Consider the following 23,086-nt stretch of genomic DNA (forward strand, 5'->3'; position numbering starts at 1 on the left):
GTCCGCTCATTTCGCTCGATCTTCCTCGTTCTTTCTCTTCCATCGTGACGACGTCAGCTGTCGATCATCTTTTCATCCGACACTTTCCTCCGTTGCAATCGTGCCTGCAAATGATAGTGGCGCGTATGGTATCGTGAGACAAGAACGCGCGAAGAAGCTGCTATTGTATATTCAAATATATTTTAAACCGTAGACATTTTGAGAACACAGTTTCGACGTCTATCTCGTAAACGCTATAAATCTTGCGAACGTAATTGTCTCGAATTAATTAAAAATTATATAAGACGTAAGTTTTCTTTTCTCTTTTAACACTCGCACCAGTTTCTTTTTGCAAGATAATACCAAGAAAAAAATCAACAGTAACGACGGTAACGTGTAGAAATTCCAAAAATCACGCCGTGCATTAGACCGATCGTAAGATTGTGAAAAATTATTGAGCTGGTAATAGTTTTCGGTACAAGTCAACGTCGTGGCATTAGAGATTTTAAACAAAATCTTGATTTTCATTCTCGTAAACGTAATAAGTGCGAACGTAATTGTCTCAAAATAATATTAATTTTTAATAATATTAGTTTGAAAAATGAATATAAAATGTGAGCTTCTTTTCCTCTTTCAATACTCTCGTCAGTCTCTTAGAAGAGGATATTGAGAAGGAATAGGAAACAGTACCGGCACAATACGTTTTCTTTCTTCTTTCAACATTGTATAAGAATACCAAGAAGGAATCAATAGTAACGACAGAGCAGTAATGTGTAACCGTCTGAAATTTCCAAAAGTCGCGAAACCGCTGTTCGTTAGGCCAACCATAAGACCGTGACAAATGATCGAACTGGTAACCGTTCTCGGTACGAAAGTGTTTTCGGTTAAAGTCGTGGGACTAGAGACTTTAAAAATAGAGCTTTGATTTCTGTCTCGTAAACGAAATGAATCTGACAAACGTAATTGTCTCGAATTAATATTAGTTTCAAAAAGTACTACAATACGTTTTCTTTCTTCTTTCAATATTCTTGCATAAGGATACCAAGAAGAAATCAATAGTAACGACGCAACGGTAACGCGTAACCGTCTGGAATTTCCAAAAATCGTGAACCCGCCGTCCATTAGGCCGACTATAAGACCGTGGAAAATGATCGAGCCGGTAATTGTCTTCGGTACGAGTTAAAGTCGTGGCATTAGCAACATCCTGGCGTGGAACCCCTGCAGATCGGTTTCTGCCTAATTTTCGACGATGTCCCGAGTCACGGTGTACTCGGGGGACCCCGCGTGTTCCGGTCTGCTTGAGCAGGACCGGAAGCGGGAGCTCGATGGGGAGCGCGGGGGCCCGAAACTCGAAATCCCCCATGGATATTGACGTTCCCGCAGTTTAAACGAGGAGGAAGTCGGCATTTCCTCAGAGATCCAACGGCTGTGCCGAGACGAGAGCGCGGGAGAAACGATTTACGCTCCGGGGGACAACATATCGAGGTTTCACGCATTAATATCTGCGCGCTATAAAAAGGTTCGAGGGGCAGATTCCTCGGCAAAGTCACACTCGGCTCCTCCAAATCCTCAATGCATTCCCTGCTTGCGAGAAACATTCCTCATGTCGATGACTAATGCGTCAACAATCTCTCAAGCTGCATCCGCTCCAATATCATGTCGGCAAGTAATGAGCGAGCAAAGCGCGCAATAATCAGTAATAATAGCCGAACTGCTGCCTCCCGCGGATATTACGAGGAAAATCTCGAGAGGCAATCACGAGCTGTAATGATCGTTACGGGCGCGCTGGCCCATGGTGGTCACGGTGTTCACCTGTCCATGGTGTACGAGAGAAACGCGCGATGCCGCGTGTGCGCACACGCGTCCACCACGGCCGCAGCGCGTTACGCTGCAATGTGCCCCGTACTTTTCTGTAACGGTCGAATTTGCCCCCGTCATTCGGTCGTGATACAGCGGGCCGTGACTTGACCGCGAGCTGCGTTACCGTCCGCCCAATGTTCACGCGAGAGATGTTCAATTGCGCTCCCACGGAAAAGATTTCCGGACCCAATGCAGTCACACTTTGATCTAGCGTAAATAATAATAGGATCGATAGAGCGGCAATCGTATTTGTTATTAAAACGAGAACATTATAATGGGAGGTTCTTAAATCTAATTGCAAAACAAAATAACGTTGGCGCGTGCGTTACAACGTAAAAGAGATTTTATTCTAAACAGAAGAATATATCAACTTATACGTTATCCTCATTTTAATATATTAAGTCAATCTTAGTTAATTCGAGAGAGGAAAATAGGAATTTTATAAATTTTTAATCTTGGTGTAGTTTTAGTTTTTTTTATATGAGGTTAAATAAATGTGTGAAGAACATGTTTCTGTCTCGTTATTGGAAATCCTTTCTGAGGGAGCGCGGCTCGAATTGAGATAAAGCGTGGCGGCAACGCTTTATTTCAAATAAATATAGATACTTATTCAATGTACTTATACATATATCTAAAAACATATCCGAAGCCGACAATCTTGGGAATAAAAGATATCTTAAGTGCAAATGATTTTAATAATATAAATGATCTTGCTCCTCAGCATCTTCAGGAAACTTAAGAAAGCACGCTCTCTAAAAGTCAATCAGTGGATTATCACTGAAAACAGTAAATATTCACTGATTCACAGTTATAATAATAATTTAGTGCCGTACTTATAACTGTCTTCAGTGATAATGCATTGATTGACTTGTAGAGAGCGGTGGGAAAAATATAGGTCTCGTCTAAAAAATGTGAAAGCGTCACAATCCACGGCCTCGTTTTTCCGCGAACGAGCTAAATCATAATGAAATCGAGTTTCTGCCGGAGAAAGATTTCAAAGGGGCTGTGGCGCACCTTTGACCCCGAGAGTCAGAGGAAAGACCTCGGCTTATTCTTTACACTTTGAATATCCCTTTGAATGGCAATGCGGCGCCTTACCGTGTCGAGTCGTGTTGATTTGCCGTACAATGCCCGGTATTCATGAAAAATGTATACGCGAAAAGATAATGTAAAACATCGCGATTATGACAAACTGGCTGATTAACGCAGCCAATGCGAAGCCGAGGTAAAGGCATGTGTCCACGATGCTAGAACTTGGTCCAGGTCCTAGTTTCGAGAAATGTGTAGCCAATCAACTTGCAGCTATTCCATAAAAGCTGATTGCCAAGATTGGACCAAGTTTCAACATCGTGGACACAGGCCTTAACAAAGGAGACTCGCCTTTGAATCGGCATAGAAATAGACCTCCGTCGCGAACCCAGAAATAAGTTCGTTTGAAATCAACCAAATTTGTTTGAATTTTGACCTAACCTTACTGGACTTTCATTTAATTTCAAACAGGTAATCTCTTCTAATTTGATTGAGACTGAAATTTTTAAGAGAATTCATATCTATTTCTTCATATCTAGCAAATGTTTTAGTAGACATACTTAAGTAAAGATTTGGCAGATTCAAAGAAATATGATTTCAACGTATCTCATTTGTTTAATTCAACTGAATCCTTTTTCTGGGTGCGATCTTATAAAACGATACTAACGATAAATAATGCGGCGCATCCTTTGCAAGACTAATCGTACGCAAAACCGCGAACGATTACGATTATAGCGGCTCGTTCATAAGTCACGTTCACCGAAACTACTGCACGCCTCGAGAAAGCGATCGCGGCGATTCTAGAAGGGCGATTCCCTTCTGCCTGGAACCTTGCCTCCGCTCGGTCTCTCCCTCTCATTCTCCGGCTGCTTCACCTGCTCGGACAGCCGTTTTTTCTTCTTACTGCAAAATGCCCGACTTCTCTTCCCGCAAAAATGCTCGGGGCAATCGTGCCCACGACAATTGGACGAACTGTCCCGCAGTTCCATTGGTGCGCACGCTCGCAGGACCGAAACCACCGATTTTTCCATAAACTTTCCCGAGGAAATATTTTTCAATGTTTAAACCCCACCCTTAAACTGGATCTGAATAGAGAGACAAGGTGTATCGCTCTAATATACAGCGTCAGGTTCGATTTCATTTTCGAAATAACGCTCGCAAAAAAAGTAATGAAATAACTGGTAATTTTTTAACAAAATATGTACTTATGTGGAAATGCAAATTATTTTAACTACGTAAAGCTTCTGTTTAAAATCCATTCTTTTTTCCAGACAGATTTCTTAAAAGTGTCCACTTAAGAAGCCGATAGATTTTAAGAAATTTAAGAAAAAGTATTTTTCACATATTTAAACTTGCCACAACCTCACGTGGTAAATAAATTAAAACAGTATTAAAAGTAAATCACTAATCCCTATTGTCCACTTTCGAATTAAAATAAGATTGTCTTACCGTATTGAAAAAAGGGCAATGTATATAAGATTATCAGGGTTGGGAAAGTTATTTAATAAAAATATCTAGTTACAAGTTACCAGTTCTGATAAGTAACGCGTTACAGTTACTTAAAAAGTAACGAATCGTTACTTTGCAGTTACTCTCTTACAATAAAAAGAAAATCCAATCTGCATTTAAATTGTAAAGCGTCGATAAAGACGTTTATGCGCAATCGCAAGGCCTAATGCGATCTGTGGAGGTTTCAAATATACAGGGTGTCTCATTCGAAATGATCCACGCAAATATCTCCAAAAATATGAAAGATACGGAAAAAACGTTTCAAACAAAAGTTATTTGGTTCGAAGGGGGACATAAGGTGGTGCTATTGGCTTGACCTTGGATAGTCATTTGAAGGTCGTCACCTTCAATTTGTGGTCCGTAAAACGGTGTTTCTAGTCGCATAAAACGACTTTACTTATTATTATTGGTTAAGAATTTTCGATTTAAAGTTACAATTTTTCTTTCTTAACAATAAATATATGATTGTCGCTACATCAATGTTCACCGATAGATCCAAGTGTAACAGCATTGAACACGGAGAGAATTTTCTCTTAGAATTCATCCTGAGAATCACGCGATCGTGAGACAACGTGGCATTTTCGAGAACTTTATGAGAGTTTTTGGAAATTTTACCATACATTTCACTATGTAATTGTGCTAGTAAAATGTACGGCAAAATTTCAAGAAACTCTCATAAAATTCTTCGAAATGTGTTGTCCCACGATTACATAATTTTCAGGACAGATTTTAAAAGAAAATTCTCTCCGTGTACGGGTGTAAGAGCAACGCAATCCGGAAAAAAGCTTCGGCGGAAGGAGGATCATCTCGCGTCCCATCACGACACGCTCGAGTCGCGATCACGATCGTCCTATACGTCCTGCTACTTAGAAAAAAGCCTCATGGTGCGCGCGCGCTCTTCCCCACCACGTTTAGCATAATCGTCCGTTGGAGAATTTTGAACCGGAGCACACTGTGGCGGGGGACACACGTGGAGAAGCGCGCGCACTAGAGAAGGAGCGCGCGAGCCGGCGGCAATGCGCGCGCAACGAGGACGCCGCTACGTCAGGTTCGCGCCATTTCTCCGGCGCAGTCTGCGCGGCGCACCAATCAAATTCGAATTCAAACGCCTGGTGGAAGGGAACAGCCAGACCTCGTGGCTTCGCCCAAACGGACGCGAGCTGGCTAGCTACCACCGGCCGAACGATCCCACCAGAACCAGTCTGACTGCGGAGCGGCGAGGATCCCGAGGGTCATTCGGTCTCTTCACGGAGCCGCTCGACGTCGCGAGGAGCGATCGCTCGGGCGAGAACCGAGGGAGGAAACTTGACAGAAAAATCGAGCGGACCGGCGGGATTTACGTGGCCGAGGACTCGCGCGCTTTCGCGGCACACGCCGAGCTGGCAGAACACGGAACAGGCTCGACGCCCGTGGTGTCGTGCTCGCCGAAACGGAGAGGCGAGGCGCGCGGGCACGCACGCACTTGGAACTGCGAGACGGGCCGTTTCCCGGGGGAGATCCGCGCGACACGTTCAGTGAAAGGCGCGCAACGAGCTCGCGAGATGCTGGCTGCCTCGATCTGTCACGATATCCAGTACACGGTGTTGCCCAGCGCGACGATGAGCTCGCGGGTGCCGCGCTGCCTCTTCGGCCAGCCGAACCCGCGGGACACCATAGACATGCTCCAGGAGACACTCAACGAGGAGCAGAGCAAGTTCGCCCGCAGATGGGGAGTGGATCCCCGCTCCGAGGACAAGGAGAATAATTACCAGAGGCGGAACAGCGAGAGGTGCGAGCGGTCGCCCGGCAAGAAGCGGGGTAATCCGTATTCAAGGCAGACCAGCATGCACGGTGAGCAACATTTCTCTCTCTCTCTCTCTTCGCTCAAATATCACCGCCGCGAGCTCTGTCGAGCGCGATCGCCCGGCGGCGCGCTTTGAGATAGACGCGAACGCGTATCGGCGCCTGCCCGCGCGAATATGCATGGGGGAGCGTGACTCACGCGCGACACGTTCGACAAGCTCTCCCCTGGACGGACAGCGCGAGAATCTCGCGAAATGCGTGCATCACCCTGCGCGCGAAAGTAGGTCGGCCAACGTCGCCGTCTTGGGTCTAACGGGCGCGGGAACGCGAGTCTAAAAATATCTCTTACACTATAAGTTCCAATATGGCATGCTGCGAGGTCCGTCATCGAGGTGGCAACGGAATTATGTAACGATACTCGCGCGACTCGCGGCCAATGTCCAACGCTCGAATCCCGGCCTTCCATAATCGGTAGACCGCTCCATCCCGCTCGGACGCCGCGTTGGCAGATTGCGAGGCCGTCCCGCTCGCGGCGTCGTCGAAACGCGGCAGCGGCTTTTTGGCGGGAAAGCAGGGAGAAGAAAGGGAAGCCGAGCGCGCAGACGCAACCTGGTCGCGTGGCTCCGACCTGTTTTCTTATTCCAGGCCCGCCGCCTCTTCCGCCTTTCCTCCTCCTCGCTCCTCTATAGCCGTCCCTCGAAATACTCCCGGCTACCCGTCTTACGCTTCTCCTTTGACCAGCCCTCCACTCCGTTCCAGCCGTGTCGTTTCTTACGCCAGAAGCACCTCGTCAACCGGTCGCGGACCCGTCGCAGCGGTAATCCGAGCGGTCTAAATCCCGGACCAATTGTCGGTTTTCTCCCCCCTCCCCCCTCCCCTCGCTCTAAAGGCGATCTACAAAACACGCGGCCAATTTCCACAAATTTTTCCTTCCTCGAGTTTCTTCAACCGATTTCGGGAATTTTGCCCGCAGATAAAATCCAACGTGCGAGCAAGTTTGAACGGGGAACGCGGCCACTTTAATTATTCACCAAATGTAATTGCGTTCTTCGCGGACGATTCTTTAAGCTGCGTAACATGTTTAAAAAAAAATTTATTGAACGTAGAGCATGTGGAAATTTGGAATGCTTAAGCTGGAAAGGTGATTAACAATCATGATTCCGTTTAACAAAGTTGATTGGTAATTCTGGATCATAGATTTGTTCGGCTTTTCCCTTTTTTCTAAAGACGATTTACAAAACGTACGCAGCTGACTTCCACAAATTTTACCTCTTTTCGCGCGTTTCTTTAACCGGCTTTGATTTTTGTTGTAAGTAAAATCCGAGCAAGATTGGATGAGAAATATATACGTCCTCTTTAATTATTCACGAAATGCAAATGAATAACTTTGGCAATCTTGGTCGATAATTTTTTCATGGAATTATATCACCCGTATGTTTGAAAAAAAAAACATTATTCAAACGTAGAATATTCGGAAATGTTGGAAAGGTAATTAACGATTCTCGTTCTGTTTAACAAATACGATTGATTGATACGAAGCTCTGCTGTTTTTTTTTTTCATCGTGCTCGGAAAACGCTCGCCAGCTTCTGGCGTCGACCAAATATATCTACGAAAGAGAAATAACCGCGTTATCACGAGGAGATAAGTGAACACGTGTGGCGCGCGATCGTGAGAAGTGATCGGTCGCCGGGTCGGCGCAGGGTGCAGTTAGGAAAAGGCACGTAGCGATCGGGAATGAGATCAGGCCCGAAGGAATGAGTCACGCGTCTAAGGTGGGCGACGCAACTAACCTGTAGGACACCGTGAGTCATCGAAGGGCCCCCAATTTCCGAGGAGTAAAAGAAACTGGCAGATTGCACTCCTTGGGCGGATTCCTCTGGCATGACGCACTCGCCCTCCCTTTGTCGCATGAACTCCTCTGCACGATGGACATTATATTTCCTCGACCAAGTGCAAAGTGTCTTTGCATGCCATTGGGACCGATAATGATCCCCGGATTGAACTCTGTCTTCCCGGAGGCGAGCTGCTAAAGGGAATATGCGTTCCTCGACCAGCATGTGGTCGGCTCTTAATACCCTTTTTAAAATTATGTACGGGGACTCGTAATGGCTCGCGAGCTAGAGAAATCATCCGTACGTTGAAACACGCGTACGCGATAATCTTACCGAGACGGGGAGGGGGGGGGAGGGGAGGGGACCTACGGTTTCTCAACCTCGGGCCGAGATCCTCCACCTATTTGCACTGATAATCCCCCACGCGGTGACTTCTCGGGTTGGAAACACAACGAGACCCTCGAAAATTCAACAGAGCGGCACGGCGCAGCCAGCTCTCTCTTTTCCGCCGACACCTGTTGGCCCTCGCTAAGGGCCCATGACGACTGGAACGTCTTTTCCCACGATTAAATCGGACCCGCGAACACGCGATACCATGCCGCGCGGGACCTTACGAAGGTCGCGCACCACCTGCCGGGGCGAGTTGCACTTGATGCAAATACAAGGACTAAACGCGCTAATTCGCACTTCTCTCTCGCGCGTATCTCGCATCTTCAGGAGTTGATTAAATATCAAGTACAGCTCACACGTGCATGCACGTACTTTCTCCTAATAATTCACTTCCTGCCGGAACAACTTTTCTTAGTTGTTACGTTTACGCATTCCATCCTTGTATCTATCCCGCGGTTAAACAAAAGCAATCGAGATGCACATAGATAAACAATTTTGTCAGGCAGGGAAATGTTTAAATTCTCATCTTTTACACCTGTCTGGCCTAAATTGCGCGATTGAGGACGTTCAAAGGCGCCCCATTTTTACAATCCACGATTAACTGGAGGAAAAATACGCTCGGATTGTATAACAAAATCGGAGGATAATCGTAGCCTTATTTTTTTTCCACGTCGCAGACTAGAGAACTCTCGACGTTCTCAATCCCAAGATATTGACAAAGAGCTCCTTCGATCGCGACTTAAGGCAGACTTCGTGATCCGTTTGTGTGGTTTCGCCGTAAAATCGAGGACGCCTTATAGGGCGTAGGATTCAAACGAGATCCTGGGGCGAGAAAACGCGCCGGGAAGACCGCGTTTAGATCCGCGGACAAAAGAGAATTTTCAGGACGAAATCACATTCGAGACATATGGACAGGTAAGCGTCAAGCTGTCTTCGACGTATCTAGGATCTACTTCGCGGCACGTTGAGGCCTGGAAACAGATGTTGACAAGCGAAATCGTGAACTGTGGAGGAAAAGGGAAAAAGAGAGACAAAGAAAGAGAGACAGACAGACAGACACAGAGAGAGAGGGGGGGGGAAGAAAGAGAAAGAGAAAGAGAGAGGACGTTGGTCGAGGAAGAACTCGGTTTCGCGCGCGCCATATGGCGGACCGTTGCCGAAAAGAGAGAAGCGCGGAGAAAGGATCATGTCCTCCTCGACATATGGCCGTTGTGTGGATTTTTTCAACCTTTTTCACATCGATTTATCGGCCCGAACCGCGTTCCGTTTGTAATGTCGATTTGCGAACGCTGATATTTCTCAATACTTTCTGCCACATCGCGGATAGAAGTGTCCGATTACTTTGTACCCCCCTCATGCTGGAGTATTAAGAAAAAAATCAACCGAGGTCTCTCCGAAAATGGCTGAAGTAATGCGGGGCTTACAATGCGAGTCCTACAGTCGCAGTCGTAAGAATAGTCGACTATGACTGGTCAATTCTTGCGTGTCTGATTGAATTGATGACTGCGGCTCTGCGATTCGCATTGTAGACCCCGCATAAGGGCCTGAGCGAAAAGATTGTCGTAACTGTTTTACGATTCCGTCGTAAAACGTAAGTAAGTCGGTGCAGGAAGTCAACGCACAAAGAATTGCCGTATATCGCCTCGCGATGCAATGGACGCGCCATACGTCTACGACAATTCCTTGTGCGTCGACCTTCGACATCGAATTCCGTCTTACGACGGAATCGTAAACGGTTACGACAGTCTTTCTGCTCAGGCCCCAACTGTTACACGGTCGGGAAGATGTAGCACGGTCTCGGCTGCACGTAAACGGATGAAAACTCGACTCCACGGGATGCGAGCGATTCTCTCGCCCCATGTGCTAGACCTTCCATGACAAAACAAAAGGTGCAAACGCGATTTTGATGCCCCTAACATTTTCGTCAGTATCGGAGAAAAGAGGAGATTTCCAAACCGGTGCCGTTAACATTAAGTCGCACCTGTCAAGTAGTCAGTCAGAAAAAGAGAGAAAATCAGAGAGAAACGAGGGTAGGGCGGCTCAGGTGGCTACCTGATCGAACTTAGGGTGCTCCCTAAGACGCAGTCTTTGTTGTGGAAATTTCGTACAGAGGCTCTCCCGCACGGTGTTCCTATACAGGTTACATACTACGTCGCCATGACGTAGATGACCCCGCCGATCCACAGAACCCAGACTGCTACGGAACCTTGAGAATATGCTTGTTACGAAAAGCCTCACGTGTTTCTTCGCGGAGATACATATCTATTTAAATACGCGGCGCGGCACGAGTGGCTTCTTTATTAATTTCACTTGCTTTTATACAACGTAATGATAATACCGTTCAATGTCTTTGTCACAGATTACTGGCGTGCTCGAAAGGCGTGCGACGTGAACAAGAAGCCGCTGGCAACTACGATGGACGCGTCGAAGCAAAATGTGGACTCGTCGAAAACAACGAAGACGACCGCTACGACGACGACGACGACGACGATGATAACGAAGACCGCGTAGAAGGCGACGTTGAACTGGATACAAATGCATGTTCCCTGACCCCGCGCACACGTGCGGTTTTCTCTCGTTTCGTTGCGGTGGCGAAAAACCGCCATGTTAACTGAAATATGCCGGGCGACATAAGAAGACCAACTCGGAAGCAGTTAGCTTGAAATTTCTTTAAAAAATTAATATATTTTTCATTTAGCTATTAAAATGTTAATTAAATATTATTTAAATGTTACTTTCTGAAACGATAAAGAACGTACCGCACAAAGAATCGCCAAGTAATAAATGCGAGCATAAAGTCTCAGGCGCGGGGTTTTAACGATCGTTTGCGTAAACCGGATTTCATCTACGTTACTGAAATTTGTATATTCCCTCCCTGGTCTTTCGGACATTATATATTGTCATCGATGAATCATTGATAATCCTCTCTAGAATTAATCGCGACGGACGTATTAATTAATTCCTGTAAATAATTCGTCAAGTGATTTATGGAGGTTTGGATGGACTCGCCGCCGTAAGAATCGCGTTTACTGCAATAAATAAAATATCCAAATGATTGGTAAACCATTACATCAGTTTAAGGCGATTTACCGACATGATCTTTACGAGCTCAACACATTAGAGACTTTTCACGGCGGCGACGATCCATCGAGAGCCTGAAACGGTTGGTTCCACGACGAAGCCAACGATGCAGCGCCTCCAAAGACTAATTGATTACAAACGTCACAATTCGCAACTCCACACTCTCGTCACACGAGAGACAGGAGACTGTCCTATGTACATGTCGTCTTAGAATTAAGAGAGAAAGTTCTCTAGTCATCTAGTCATTTAAGCTAGTAATAAACTATTGTGCTTTCATTCTTATATATTGTGTGATTATTTCTTCATCCTTACTCTTATATTAGGAATATGCATCCTGAGTATTTAACCATGATATTATCGCGAGATGTATGTTACAAAATAAAGTTTTAAGAAGTACAGTTTAATTTTATAAAAAGTGAAAACTGATAATTTTTTAAACCATGTAAAATATCTAGAGAACATCTAACTTGTTAAAAGTGATTTTTACATAATCTGTCATATTTAATTTTTTCTACTTGCACGCATTTTACGACGCGTGAACTTGAACATTATAATCTCTTGTGATATCATCTCTATGCATTTTGCACATGTATATCTTCTTTCTATCAATTCTGTTAATGTTACACTAAATTCTACACGGACAGAATTGTCTCTTAAAATTCATCCTGAAAATCATTTAATCGTGGGACAACATTTTGAAGAACTTTACTACATTTTACTAGTAAAATGTATACTAGAAACTTTATGAGTTTGTTTATGTGTGGCGATCGTGGCGCAAATTTAAGGATTGTGCGCTGGTCTGGTAATCCGGAGACCCGGGTTCGAAACCAAACAAAACATTGTTGGTTTTCGTTTGATCGCCACATATTGAAACGGATATAGAGAAGTGTTACGTCAGGTTTGGGCACGTTCCTTAAAAAATTTACATTTATTTACATTGAAATTTGTGGCGAGTGTGGCGCAAAGAAATGTGCGCTCCTTAGTGAAGGAGAGGTTTCCTTCGGCAAGGACAAGGTTAGCAGCCTACCGAACAAATATTCCGTAGATACATTAGATTGAGATATGGTCCAAAGTCGCCCACAGGAATCGCCAACCCGTTTGAGAAACTGCATACTATGTAGATGCCCAAGATTTTCAAGAAAGCCAGAGATCTCACCCATTCTCAAACTTTAAATGGGCTTTAAATAACAATCCTTTGCGGCACGATCGCCACACATAATCAAACTTTTTTATGTATACGTTTACTAGTAAAATGTATACTAAGTATAATTACTAGTAAAATGTATGATAAAATTTCAGAAAACTCTCATAAAGTTCTTCAAAATGCCACGTTGTCCCACGATTACATAATTTTCAGGGTAAATTATGAAAGAAAATTTTCCCCGTGTATGGCATGAGCAAAAATTGAAGGTCTAATCTGTTTCAATCGAGACGGTAATTACCTCGCACAGTACCACTGTAACATTTGTCTCACGTTATCACCCCAAGCCTTTTAAATTAATAACATGTTATACAGACGTTAAAAAGCGGCAGGCGAATCGACATTATCTAATATTCCATCGACACATTTTAGGGTAATCGACACGTGGAGGCCGAGTCGAAATCATCGAAAATTAGACAGCTGAGCAACACGAATCGCGCTTTGTAACGAACATTTTGTAACATCCACCTGGACGCGTGCCATGGTGGTCTCGATGAACGCATGGGGGTAAAACTATAGGGTGACACGAAAACTGTTGCAATGCATACATATGGTAACTAGTGACTCACGAAATATTTAAAAAATTTCATAACAGTTTTCAAGACAACGAGGCGGAAAGAGAGGGAAGCAGATATCAAAGTAAATTTTATAGAACTTGTATACTTTCAAAATAATATAAGTAAAAAGTATATTTCTTTCCGATTAACTTTTATAGTTTTCATGATAATTTGATGTGTCACTGCGCGTACAATATTTGAAACATACACTGAGAAAAAGTCTTTGAAAATTTATTTGAACTCAGTTGAAACAAACATTATATATTCCACAAATAAATTGTTAAAGACTTTTTTCTCAGTGTAATTACAGTAAACTTATGAAGGAAATAACGAAACTACCAAAATATCTATGAAAGAATGGATTTATGCAAATTTCAAGATAAAATGTATTGCTACGTGCAATAAGTCATCAACACAAATATATCTCTTAACTTTTATACGTAGATTTATGTGGTAAAGCAACGTGATCCTGAAACGTATAATTTTACAATGACAACAGTACACTGCAGTATTTTTAATGGCACCCTGTGTAGGTGGGTAGTTTACTTATCTGTACGTCGATACGTGCATGGGGGTGACTCGGCATGGTCGCTATATGGTTAATTATAATGCAGGATGCACCGCAGGGTCTTCTACCTATGGGGGAACTCCGCGAAGGGAAGCAGCTGCTCATAGTTTTAATGGCTGTCATCCTAGCTGGTCATTTCGGTAATGGTAACTAATACGGTGCTTCTCGAACACGGAGCTATACCTGATGCGTTAAATCGAATATCGACGGAACGTTGCTTCATAAATGGATTTTCGACCGTTACACGTTGTAACGGACGAATACACACGTAGCATCCACCGAGTGATTGATGGCAAATCATTGAAACGTGTGAATTATGCTTCGTATAAATTTGTACGCGTTTTCCGAAAATTTTTCATTAATTTTCTCATTAATTTACGCATATTTCCGAGAATCATCTATGTTTTTAATGTTGCATTAATGAATAATAATATTAACAGGACATTAATATTATCATGTATTTAAAAATTGTGGATAATATATTAATAATCTATGAAACAGAAAAATAGCTTTTATACGGTCGGGATCTTTTTAGTGTTCAATAATATAATATATGCATGGATAATATATGCCCTCGAATTCTGTATTAAATGATAGATCGCTTAGAAACGGGGTTTAAGTCGTTCGTGACTTCGAAATTCAAAACTTCCCTTAGTTCGGCAGGCGAACATGTCCAGGTGTTGCTGTTGAATGTGCCCTTAATGGGTATCTATCGCTGATACTCGTGTAATACACTCTATCACTGCACGTTTAATTAATTGAACCAGCTATAGATCGGGACAGCACCTGATCGTAGCAAAGTCCCGACTGATCGATTTTGACGAATCGCTTGCGATCGAAACCGCACGATCCATCACAGTTTTTTTTTACTGCGCAATACTATCAATCATTTTTTTAGATTTACGCTTTCGTTATTCGGTTTAACAATGAAACGAATATTTTATTACCGCAGGCAATAAAGCAAGCCAAAGATTTTAATTCGAGATACATAGGAAAACTTTCTGCCCTGTATTTCTTTTTTTATGTTTTGATGAGGAAAACCGACAAAATATTTCCTAGGTACATTTCGACTCTCAATTTAGAGTAAAAAGACTCAGCTAGAAAAGAAGGATATCTTCTCATCCATCTTGAAGATGTCACGTACTACAATAATCGCGTGCGGACATTATGATAAATTGCTAATGATCGTTCGTGTGTTGCTTCGATCTCTCTCAAACTGGCGCTCCGCAGCGACGGATCAATGCCGCAAACCTTAACGGTTCGTTCGCACTCCAGGAGAAAAACCTCGACTGTCGTCCAGACAAACGGTTGGCAAGAAAACGCGTGTCGGCAACGGCGATAAATTGCGATCTTTACGGTGGGTCGGGACGGTCCTAAATGAGAGGGGTAAACGTCCGATCGAGGATCATCAAACGAATGGCCACAATGGCCAAAACGAACTCGCCCAGTAGCATTTTGCTTTCTAACGGCAGCACGTGTCCGGCCACGTCTCCCCCCGCGAGTGTCTACCACATATATTAACTAATGCCCTGTAAACACGCGTCCGAGAAGAAGGTCCAGCAGGCCGCTCTAATTAAAGGACATTCATATCGAGAGACCCGCTTCGTCGACCCCTTTGCTTTCGGCTTTCGCGAAAACTGGTTCGAGTGTCCGTTTGGTCTGGTCCGCCACGCGAGCACCATTTGCCCGGCTTTTTTTCGCATGTGATTTGGCACTTTTGAATTCTAGTACCTCCCTTATTTCTACCAACAGTCACATCGATCTATACATCCAAGAATCAAAGGGCTAGCGAAACTTGAAATTAAAGATTAGCCTTCCGTGTCGTAAGAGGCGACTAATAAGGCCCAGAGCACAAGTAGCCGTAAAGGCGGAGCAAAGTGAAGATAAGAATGTAGGGAAGATAATAAGAAAAGGACAATTGAGAGGACAGAGTTCGCTATATGACCAGTAGGTCGACGTTCCCATAAAGGGAGAATTTACAAAAAAAAGCCGTGACGAATCGTGACACGTTTAGATAAAAATTAAATTAGTGCAGACAGTTTCCTATACTTTGAGAGATTTGACATAAATAGACACTCTGAAATCCGTTAATTTCTCTTTATCTTATATTCTCTCTAATCAGAGTAATTGCTACGTATCGAAGACAGAACTTCCAAAGTAAATTTTTTAAAAAGAAACAATCGTTCCTTAGTATCCCGGTTCTTATTGTAATAAGAAATTTTATACGAATAACTTAATTTTTCAAACAAAACTTAATAGAAAGTGCTTGCATCAGTGTAATAATTATTTGAATTTCTAATTATACGCTTGTTATTCCGAGGATACGTGTTGCGTTCAAAGACCGCATCAAGGCGAATCGTACGATACGGCCTTGCAATTTTTCTCGTCGTACTCTGGTCGTTTCTACGTTTCATCGTTAAGCTGACCCATTGACAGTTACAACAACGGTGAAGATATAAACCTGTCAACGGCACTTGCGCGCTGTTCTCGGCTCAATGAAATAATCCACGTAAGTCACTCGACTGCTTGGAGAAGAAACCGTTCTTTCTTGCCGTTCGATATTCCATGACCACTGATGATTTATTTATACTTAACGATTTGCGATCACGATTGATTAAGCGAATGTTTGGACACTGATTGCATACGCGGACTTTTACGGTTAAAACTACGCACATTGTTGGTATTCTAACTATTCTAACTAACGATGGCAAATCGAGTGCAAAAGCGCAGCGCATTTCTAACTCTTGCTCTTAGATTCTCTCTTTTAATACAAAAATGCAATAGGGATATAACATATATATACCCAAACGACTAATAGAAGCGAAATGCAATTAAACCGATGACGCTGAAAGGAGATTAAAAAACCGATTCTCTTTACGGTGCATTACTTCGACGCCCGATGAAATTTCAGCTCGGCGTGGCTTTTCCCTCGCGTCGAAGTTGAATCGATCCATCGCAAGTAAGTGCGTTTGCAACATGCGGTTCCCCCCCAAGGATGTCTCACGGAGAGACCTCTCCTCCGATTCTCCCGGCCGCGGTGGACCAAGACACACCGCAAAAACTAACCGTATCGAGTCGCTCAGGGTTACGAATCAGCGCGTCCTTCGCGTCCTGCCTCTCACGGATCCTTGTGAGAATCGTCGCGAATTTGATCACAATCGTGACTCGTTCTCCTGGATCACAACAGGAGACGGAACGACGGCGGGGCTATTTCCAGGATCTTTCCAGCAAGCGAGCCGACGCGAATTACCGTCCATCTGCCGTCGCGACCAAGGTCTCTGAACCATCATCGACCATATCCAATTTTACGTTCACTTAAGCTGTCCTTTGCCTTTCAATCTTTTATATTTTTAACTCTTAGCACAATAAAATATATACGTATTTACTGTCCGCTGGATTTGTGATTTTTTACGTGTTTATGTATATACATAATGTGTTGTCGTGTAATCGTTTTCCCGCTTCCCGACGGTTTCGATCAGAAATGGCATTACGATGTAAATAAAATAACATTCCATAGATTTGAAAAAATAAGGAATAAGTACGACAAACGGCTATCGTCTAAACGGTTAAATAAAGTCGCGTGAAAATGGAGAGGAAAACTATTAAGTACTTAAATAGTAGGCTAAACGACATGCTCGTAAGAAAGGAGGATCTCTGGCAGGATGCCTCGCCTAGATCCTGTCTGGAGGTCCTTCGGAGCGTGAAATCACTTCCAGCCTGAATATAAAGAGCGAAAAAACGAGTGTCCATTTGTGTTTCGGCCGTTCCGTATCACCGCCTCCGCAACTGCGCTCGAGGATCGTCACGCGCCTGCTAAGCTTCTTCCCTTCGTGCGTCGTGGGCTTTGATTACTTTCCCCGGCTCTTCGAAGGGATTGCCATTAGCAGCAGTTAAGAGCACGGGCCTGCAGATATGACGAGCGCATTAGTCGAGCAATGTCGCCAGAAGTCCTTTTTTATCAGCTTCCGCCAACGAACCAGTTACAATTCCATATGTTTGGACTTACTTAAAATTCCGATTAAGCCTTTACCATAAAAAATATTCTTGGACGCTCGTTAAATAAATCTCTGTTAATATTCTTATCAATTTCAAGACAAGTTGCAAGAAACAGGAGCGTTGAAAGGGAAGGTCAAATTTTATATGGAGAACTCGATGAAAATATATCGAAAGCGTCGGCAGCTGAAGTTGTAAAAATGAGCTGCGAGTTAAATTCCAAGGCTGTCTCAGAGCGAGGTTGATCGCCTAATGAAAATTGACAGCCAGTGTCGGTTTTCGTTTCGGCTGTATTTTTTATTATCCGCTGAAAGTGCGGCAACATCGAGATAACAGCGGGCGAGCGAAACGAGAGGAGAGCATGAGGGCGACGCGTTTTAAAGTTATCAGGAAGGAATCGCTGTCGCGCCCGAGAAAAAGAAGAAACGGTTGGGAATTTGTTGCCAAACGGGTTAACGTACCTTTATGACTCGTGACGCGCGGTAATGTCGCATCCGGTTTACTGGCGGCTCGAGGAAGAAAAAAAACACGTTACGAGAGCGCTCTTTGTGCGTAACGCGGACCAGACGGTTCCACTCGAAACCTAAGGTTGACACAATCCTTCAAGAGCGCGGAAGTTTCTGAAATGCCACATTTCCAGAACCTCAGTACACACAAGCAAATTGCGCCCTCACAAATAGCCGGAAGATCATTCTTCACCTTCTTCCATATTTACCGATTTGTTCAGGACATTTCTCGCTCCTGTTCCACGATCGCATTCCGCGCGCATTACGTGTCGATACCACAGACTTCTATATACTACTAAACTGCTACTTTCGAGCTGAAAAGTGGGGCAAGAGTTCCGCCAGGTCTTGTTAGGTAAACAAAGTAGTATGTCTGCATCGGTATGTTAGTGAATTTAGGAACGCGTATATAGATTCATTGTTAGAGTGAGAACTACTACCTTCGCTTATGCACAATGGGTAGTTAGGGCCTGAGCAGAATGGCTGTCTTGTATTCTTAAGTCACAAGACAGTTATTGTGCGTTACTTTAAGACAAAGATTTAAAACAAAACATTATCTTAAGAGTACAAGACAGCCATTCTGCCCAGGCCCTTGCGATACCGTCAAATTCCATACAACGTGCATATGGCACACAGCAGTTCGAAGATAGTAGCGCAAGGTAGTAGGTCTCGTTCCGAATCTAGTCTAGTACAGTAGTACAGTACACGAAATTTTCTCTTAAAATTTACCCTGAAAATCATATCGTAGGACACTTTTAGCCACAGACTTCTATATACATGTACAATACTACTAGATTGCTGCTCGAGCTGAAAAGGGAGGCAAGAGTTCCGCCGTGTCTTGTTAGCTACTTTATTCATCTAACGAGACATGGCGGAACTCTTGCCTCACTTTTCAGCTCGAGCAGCGGTTTATTAGTATATAGAAGTCTGTGGTCGATACGCATCAACTGCGCCAGTTCTTTTTAAATCAAACGACGCGCACGTTTCCGAGCGCCGCGCGGCTCGGCGAATCACGGGTTTCCCCCTTTTTCCGGAAATAGACTTCCTTTCTCGGCCGATACTCCCTGTCTGCCCGACGTGCACCCCGATGTTTCTCATCGCCCGATGCCCTCCTGCAGCCATGCGCTCGTCATTCTATAAATAAATTCGAACGGCTCCAAGACGCGCCGCGACGCACGGCCGTGCGTGCGTGCGCGCACCCGGGGTCGAAATCCACAGGACGGCGTGGTCCACTTATAAATAGACGTACGTAGATGGATTAACCGCGATGGAATGCAGTTTGGTACGCGCGAGTCCCTTTAAAACGTGGAAGAACGACCGCGCGCCAACGGAGCGCCGCGCACCGTTCTGCACCTCGACGAGAGGCACGCAGCATCAGTCGGCGCGATAAACTTGCGAGGAACGGTTCCCTCGTCGCGAATTTTAATATTTGCGTGTGTGCGTGCGCACACCCGGAGTCGAAATCCGCAGGACGACGTGGTCCACTTTTAAATAGACGTACGTAGATGAAATAACCGCGGCGGAATGCAGTTCGGTGCACGAAGTGAGTCTCTTTAAAACGTGGAAGAACGACGAACGGTTCCCTCGTCCGCGGATCTTAATATCTCGACATCACAACCGATGTTTGTGCAGCGTAATTTTCGATAGTCGATCGTGCAACCGCGACTCTCTCGCGGTTTGCGACTAGATCCTGTTGACTGGAAGGAAGGTGAGTCAAAATTGCGTAGCGAAAAACGCGGTGGAATAATTTTAGATAAGAGACTACTTTGAACAATAGTTAAGTTAAGAACTGCCGTTTCTCAGATAAAAGTGTCAGTACAGCTTTTTGCTCGACAAATAAACGTTTCCTGCTCCAAACTTACTTCGAAAGTACTGCCTTTTAAAATGGTACGATAAAAAAAATATTTTACCGTAACGTACGACAATTAAAGATACAGAGCGATTAAAGGTAAAAGTAAGAGAGAGTAGAATTGATTTATATTCATAAAAAAATTGCTTTCTATTCATTTCAACCTCGCATCTATCTTACCTTTTTAACACTTGTGAAATAAATAGAATTCTTAAATATTTTGTAGGTTCTAATTTTTGTCAAGTTAGATGCAACGTAAATGTCTGCTTTGCATCCCAATACTGATCTGCATGAAAAGGAAGTGAGTCAAAACTTTGATTAACATTAACCAACGTCGGCGATCATTCCTTAACATCTTGACACGGTACCGCATCCTGACGCGACACGCATGTGCCTGCTCGTAATATCTGGAGCAGATATATATGTGTGACATACACACGCAACCGGCTGATATCTCGCTAAAATTACACGAGACGATCGGATGAGATCATAGTGTCCGTTGTGCGTACAACAATGAGCTGGACGTCGTAGCGTATCCGAGCGAACCCGTGGAAGTAAACCGCGAGATATGTCGCGCAGAACGTGCGAGTCTGCGGTCGTCCTCGCGTCCGGTAATTCGTAATAACGGGGAGACAGGAGACAGATCGAGAACGGATGTAAGTGGGTTCGGGGCAGAAGAGGGCGAAGGGGGTTGCACATGACTAGTGTTACATACGGGATTTAACAGTGTAACGTTACGTCGTTGGGCCCGGCCTTTCCTGCGCTTCTCGGATTCGTGGCGTGCGGGTCTTGGATTTCTCGCGGCAGGGAAAGGTGATTGCGCTGTGGGTTTTAAATTCCGGGCCGGATTGAATGCGCCCACAGGCTCTCGTCTTTGCCGTCTCTCCTATTGAGGACACGAGTGTCCACGTCATCGACGACGACGACAACAATACTCATCGCGTCCACGCTCGCGTGACGCCTCGCAATAATCGCGGCGAGAGCACTCGCGACCGGAAATCGCGCTAAGAAGCGTAAGATAGGGGAGAACTTACATTTCTACCAAGCTAGGAGGTATGATTAATGTATGATCTACGTTAATGTACGAGTAATGTTGGAAAGAGAAGAGTTTCAATTTAAACCGGATAAACGCCGTTGTGTCGTTGAATAACGCAAATGTCTAGATAGACAATTGATATCGAGGCAGTCAAAAGCAATTTGAGTAGCCAACTAGTACTTATCGCTTATTTGCGCCGAGTGAAGCTTATCCTCAAAATATTTCTCTCGTTACAAATTACAGCAATTATTTAGCAAAGCAAACCAACAAAGATCGCCGTGATAATTCAATAAAGATGCGAAGGAGAAATAAGAGCAACCGGCATCGCGTTATCTTGACCTAGGATCGTATCATACCCTCTCGGTACGAATGCGAATTCCCTGAACACGTATGTATACTCGAGCAATTACGAGCAATTAAAAGTTATATGCTTTGGCACACAGCGCGGCGTTCTCCGTGAATATTCCCGGGTGGGAACCGGAATGATAATTATCCTTCTACCTTGCTCGGTAATGTTTTATGCGTACAGAAACAAGAATGAAAGGAGAAACGCGAAATGCGCAAAAAAAAACGAAGAGCGAAATTTTTCATATTCAAGCAACTCGAGAGATCTGTTCCTCTGTATTAAAAAATGTGTATCGGTTTCTACCTCGGGTTAACAAACTGACGATTCCACCGCGTATCGTACTATTGTGACGGGATTCACGAAAAAAAGTCACCGACGTCTGCGCGGATCTTTCGAGTTCCAGACAGTGCGAGAGCAAATATTTGGAAATCTGAACGAGAATGTGCCGAAGGTGCTAAGTGCTGCACTCGTGCCTCGTGTGTCTGTAAAATTCATCGGATGCACGCGACGCTTTCGCCGCCAGCGTTATATTTTTCTCTTGAATATTTCACCGCCGTGAAATTAAATGGAATTTTTGTGACAGTTGCATTGTCAATAGAAAAATAGTATGAACAGAAGAGTGACATGAAACAATTACTTCAGTTATAAACTCGAAACATATTATATTTTAGTGAATAAGATATTATAATTTTTAAAGATGAATTTGATAGACGGTGCTGAAAAGAGAGACTCAAATGGCGGTCGAAACGGAACGAAAGTACAGATTCCGTTCTCGACACGTTAAAATCACAAAAGAATTGTCGTCCGATGGTCTCTTTAAGGGGCGTGGGACGCATACGCGTCACTGACCTGCCGCAAATAAACGTACGTTACGCGAACGCGAGATAAACCACTAAACGATACTTCGCGTCCGCGACCTACGTAAATCTATTTTCGTCTAGCGCCACGAGATCCAAGGGGGCGGATAGAATTGTAGGTGGTTGTCTTGATTCCGGGAGAAGAATCAGTAGCCCGAGGTTCTGAATACAGATGCGAGAGGACACGACCCAACAAGTTCTCATAAATTATGTCTAAATGGTGCAGAACGTGTTTTTTTTTTCAATGCAGTGTCACGGTTCGTGAATTCCAAAGATAAGTTTGAAAATATTCATAATCGAGAGCTGGAAAGAAAATAAGCAAATGAGGATGTATCTAGAAAGGCTCTTCACGGAATATAGAGATTACGCCGCTCGATAGAATGCAGATCGCAATTGTATTGCGTGCCGTAACGTTAATTATTAAAGGGGTTCTCCAGATAATTAACCGGCCGATAGCGATCGTCGACATCGGAGCGAGAGAGCGCCGAGAAAATCTCCTACGGTAATTTCTAGTTCACATTCTTACATGCCGCGAGGTGAAGGACTCTTTAGCAACGCTTGTTTACGGAACCATTCCAACAATCCGCGTTTTCTACCGCAATATACTCGAAGGTTGCGCATTTTATCGTCGCACATCGCCCAAACAATTAGTGCGCAAAACATACAGTGTTAATTAACCGTGAAGACAATTTTTTAATGAAACATTCAAGCTA

General features: G+C 44.1%; 2 protein-coding genes and 1 long non-coding RNA gene across 3 annotated transcripts in view; 2 read left to right on the plus strand and 1 right to left on the minus strand.

Moving 5' to 3' along the window:
- LOC105562180 lies at window positions 1-18,706 on the minus strand. Its single transcript, XR_001008956.1, has 3 exons — window positions 18,498-18,706; window positions 18,244-18,402; window positions 1-104 (listed from the first exon to the last, which is right to left on the minus strand). It is a non-coding gene; the product is annotated as an uncharacterized LOC105562180 (long non-coding RNA).
- Window positions 5,454-11,879, plus strand: LOC105562179. Its single transcript, XM_012012803.1, has 2 exons — window positions 5,454-6,207; window positions 10,742-11,879. Exons 1-2 carry the CDS (start codon window positions 5,919-5,921, stop codon window positions 10,891-10,893), a joined length of 441 nt encoding a protein of 146 aa, XP_011868193.1. The 5' UTR covers window positions 5,454-5,918; the 3' UTR covers window positions 10,894-11,879.
- A 2,744-nt stretch (window positions 18,707-21,450) lies between the features above and the next one.
- LOC105562182 overlaps window positions 21,451-23,086 on the plus strand; it is a 16,510-nt gene continuing 14,874 nt past the window's right edge. The window contains exon 1 of the mRNA XM_012012807.1: window positions 21,451-21,558. The gene's annotated coding sequence lies outside the window, so the exon portion shown is untranslated. The remainder of the gene's footprint in view (window positions 21,559-23,086) is intronic.

Source organism: Vollenhovia emeryi, unplaced genomic scaffold (genome assembly GCF_000949405.1).
Source record: "Vollenhovia emeryi isolate VEMERY1.0 unplaced genomic scaffold, V.emery_V1.0 DF939193.1, whole genome shotgun sequence".
NCBI lineage: Eukaryota > Metazoa > Arthropoda > Insecta > Hymenoptera > Formicidae > Vollenhovia > Vollenhovia emeryi.

What these genes read in the sequence shown, in the direction of transcription:
- LOC105562179 (XM_012012803.1), top strand. Translation starts at nt 5,919, where the DNA reads ATGCTGGCTGCCTCGATCTGTCACGATATCCAGTACACGGTGTTGCCC. An exon ending in AAGGCAGACCAGCATGCACG is followed by an intron (nt 6,208 to 10,741) that starts GTGAGCAACATT and finishes TCTTTGTCACAG; the next exon opens with ATTACTGGCGTGCTCGAAAG.